Here is a 3,811-nt window from a genome sequence, read left to right on the forward strand (position 1 = left end):
TTTACTTTTTGGTCTTCAGAAAAAGAAAGGTCTATTTCACTTACCAGTTCCTATATAGGCTTTAAAGCGTCCTGATAGTCTGTCGACGAAGGCACCTAGAACATCTAATCCCAGCAATGCTACCTGTTGAAACAAAAGCATTGGAGAAGAGACATCACTGAAGAATTCTTTGGAATATATTTTGAAGTAGTTAGACATTTTCAGCATGTATACTGGAAGACTGCATCTTAATCGAAATATAATCTAAAAATAATATCAAATTCCAATTAGAGAGCTAATTCCTTGGAAGCTTTCATTAAGACAAAGTTAATAGAATATATTTGGATTGGATTGAGGGTATTTATACGTCAGAGCAGTTCAGATTTTTCAGTACTTGTATTAAACCAGACAGAAAATAAGGATTAGAACAAGGGTTTCATATTTTGAATTACAAATGATAAACATTCAAATGAACAATTATGAGGACTCAGGAGTTGGAAGAAGCTCCTGGGCTTTTTTTCCTGTCTGGGTCCTACATCAGGACTGCAGTCCTGTCCCTTGAAAAGATGTCTTAAAGGTCTAACTCAGTATTAACTGAAAATCAAAATTCCTTCCAAAGAGGTATCAGCAAAGCTTTAGGCCTGACCTCATCTACCAGGTTTCTAAGCTGAAAGAAACAAAACAGAATGCCTTAAAAAAAAAAAAAAATTAAAGAGAAAAAGGGAGGGAGGAACTGGAAAATGACCAAAGCCCTGGTTTAACCAGTTTCCCAGCTGCTATGAGCTTACTTCAGTCTGGCTCCTTAACACATCTACTGAGGTCACTACATTGCTTCCCCAGCTCCCAAAAGAAAACAGGAGAGGAGCTAATACAGGCTGTCCTGGCAGCTCAGACCACACTATGTGTCCACCTGCTTTTTAAGCAGGGCAAGTTTTATTTTTCTTCATTTGTTCATTAAAAACAAGCAGAAATCAATCCGAAAGCAAAAGGAAGTTCAAAATACTACTGGGATGGTGAGGAAGTTCCCATCTATGAACAGAAACTACATGAGAGGACAAAAATCTGTCTACTTAGAAACAAAAACAACATCAGAAATGATGAGTTAAACTGTTTTAATAAGCCAGAACTTTTTTCCCCACCCTGAACTATCCTGCATACTGATACACCAGGAAATATCCTGCATAAAACTTCCTTTTTTATTTCCTATAATAGTTTGTTATGAACACCAAGTGAGTGCATCTGCACCTTCAGAATACTCCAACTGATAACTGACACACAAAAAAAAAATGTAGAATCAGCTTTTATGGCAACATGAAGGTTTCCCATCCCAAAAGCTCTTCCCTTTGATGATCTTTTCCAGATTGTCAAACTACACTAGACATGAGGGGTGAATTTTAATCACCTCTGATGATACAGGTCACATTTATCTCAGCTAACCATTCAAGCAGTTGTCAGTATGGGGTTGGCTCTTTCTAACTATCAAAGATTTGTTTAATGAATGCAGCAGGGGTTCTACTTCATCATTAGTCTGCAAAAGCCTCTTTAGTAAATACTGGAAATTTAAATATCCGGACCAGTAGTTTTGCCTTGTGATGTCTGTGTTGTATGGAAATGTGTCGTCCAGACTCCCTGGGATGAAGTGAAGCTGGCTAAAGTTACCTTTTTAAGTCAGAACAAAATATGAGACTAACCCTGGCTTTAAGAAATGCAAAAGGAACACATGCTGCTGTGAAATTCTCACCTCTAACAACTATTTAATAAGAACCTTTAGATAAGAGCTAAGTGAGCAGGATACTATTGTTTTCAAGGAGCCATCCTCAACCTACAACATGATAGTTAATTCTTTAGCTCATACAAGGTCCTCTATGACCTGCAACCCTGAAAAGATGACAGGTATTAAGTGTCATGATATCTGCAGAGTGAGCAAGCACAATGTGACCTCAGGCTCAAAGTAATGGGAACCTGCTGGAGCTACAGAACAGGCTCCTCATCCCACATTTCAAACCAAGTCAGCTGAAGCACACCCCTGCAGAGTGTACCAGATAAACCACCTCTTTCTGCTTTTGTACCTCAGTCTCAGCATTTCTCTGCTCTGGTACACTATGTTCTGAGTTTCAGCATCTCCTGGTAGGTATCATCCATGCAGTATTCAAGCAGCCCTTTGGAAGGAGTCCTTAACAATTGATAGGGGCTCACATGAGCAGCATTAAAAATAAAATAAAACCCACAAGCCAAGGCAGAGCTGATGTGCAAGAAAAAGGCTCCAAGCTCTCAGGCATTGCATGGGCCCATGTACCAACACAGGCTCTCCATCACCAACCTAACACCTCTCACCAGCATCATGGCTCTTTCCCCACCAGCTTCAGTAAGGGATCTGTTTCTTCTGGGATTAAACAAAAAAATCATTGGATCTGTTTCTTACTCTGCATTCATTAAGCTTTTTGCCTGCTGCCTAGAAAGAGCCTTTGTATGTGGAGACTGATTCATCAGCTCACTATTGTTTGACGTGGTTAAACACTGCTCTTGAGGTTCACAGTGGAAAAGAAATTTTGGCTTATTTGAACTGGAGCTGTGGAGTTGTTGAGCTGCTCTTTAACAAGACAGTGTTCAGGAGCATCTGTGACTACTCAGGTTATAACAAAACTGACAACCCACCTGAGAAATGTTTTACCTGTTCTGGAGAGGACCAGACTAGTTAGTGAAATCAAGATACTCCAACCCAAAAAGTGAGTATGATCTGAGGCAGTGATTAGGAATTGAGCCTACTTTTTGCTCTGCACCTTGTTCCTTCTCCAGCTCTCCTTCTACATCCTCTTTCCAGCACTGCCACTGCTCTTCAGTGGACAACTTCCAGGCATCTAACTATCTGCTGGGAGAAGAAATGCTGTTCTCCAAACCATACCTGGGTAGCCATGCGTGCTTACTGTTCTCACTGCAACTCATTTCCCATCCCTGTGGGGGACATCTACAGGCAGGAGACTGCCAGGAAACCACCTCTTGTTATGTAAGTTGCCAAATGACCTTAATATGCATATGCTCAGATTTCATCATAGGATCCCTGAACTGTATATGGAAATATGGATTCTGCAGATCACAATCTGCAAACTAGTCATGAGGATCTAATGGAGGAATTATGGAGGTCATTACCTGCAACTCCAAAAGAATGGAGTTAAGGCACTGGACTCCTCATCACCATGGGGACAGTTGTGGTATCACTAACAACCCTCTGACAAACACCAAGCACCATGCCAAACAACTACGCCCTGCCAGAACAGCTATTGTCCTGGCACTGCAATGCTGGAACAAGACACAGGCAAGAGCATCAGGAGGTTTTTCTGTTCTTCTCATCACTGTTGGCCTGGAACACAGGCCAACACATCATCTCAAGCACTCTGCAGGCAGCTCAACATCAAACAAAACCACCTGCATACACACAGTCTCTTCTGCTTCAGCTCTTGACATCCCTTACTCCTAGTTCTTTTTATTGGTCTCCCTCAATACACCTCTTCCCTTTGATTTCACAGGATATTCCATCACTTTTTGTTCCCTTATCCATTTCCCACTCCAATCCTCTCCACATCACCGACATGCACCCATATTCCATTCCTTCCCTTCACCCAAAAGCCTGCAGATTCCAGCATCCACCCTTGGCTCCATGGGCAGAAGGAAGTTTTCATTTTCTTTGGTCTTCTCTTCAACACAGATGTTTTTTGAGTCCAAGCCAGGTCATCCTCAACCTCCTTTCTCCCACGTACAAGAAAACGCAGCGCTGCAATCCTCCCACTCAGCAGCAGTTGGGCAGCTGCCTCTGCTGACAGCAGCCAAAAATGCA

General features: G+C 41.8%; 1 protein-coding gene across 1 annotated transcript in view; it reads right to left on the reverse strand.

The window, feature by feature from the left end:
- Window positions 1–44: 44 nt before the first annotated feature.
- Window positions 45–3,811, reverse strand: part of LOC103773229 (CLIP-associating protein 1-like) — a gene marked incomplete at its 3' end in the record, with an annotated part of 11,011 nt that continues 7,244 nt past the window's right edge. The window contains exon 2 of the mRNA XM_008940591.1: window positions 45–123. Within this exon, the coding sequence (XP_008938839.1) occupies window positions 45–123 (79 nt within the window). The remainder of the gene's footprint in view (window positions 124–3,811) is intronic.

This window comes from Merops nubicus, unplaced genomic scaffold, assembly GCF_000691845.1.
Source record: "Merops nubicus isolate BGI_N331 unplaced genomic scaffold, ASM69184v1 scaffold28965, whole genome shotgun sequence".
NCBI classification, from domain to species: Eukaryota; Metazoa; Chordata; class Aves; order Coraciiformes; family Meropidae; genus Merops; species Merops nubicus.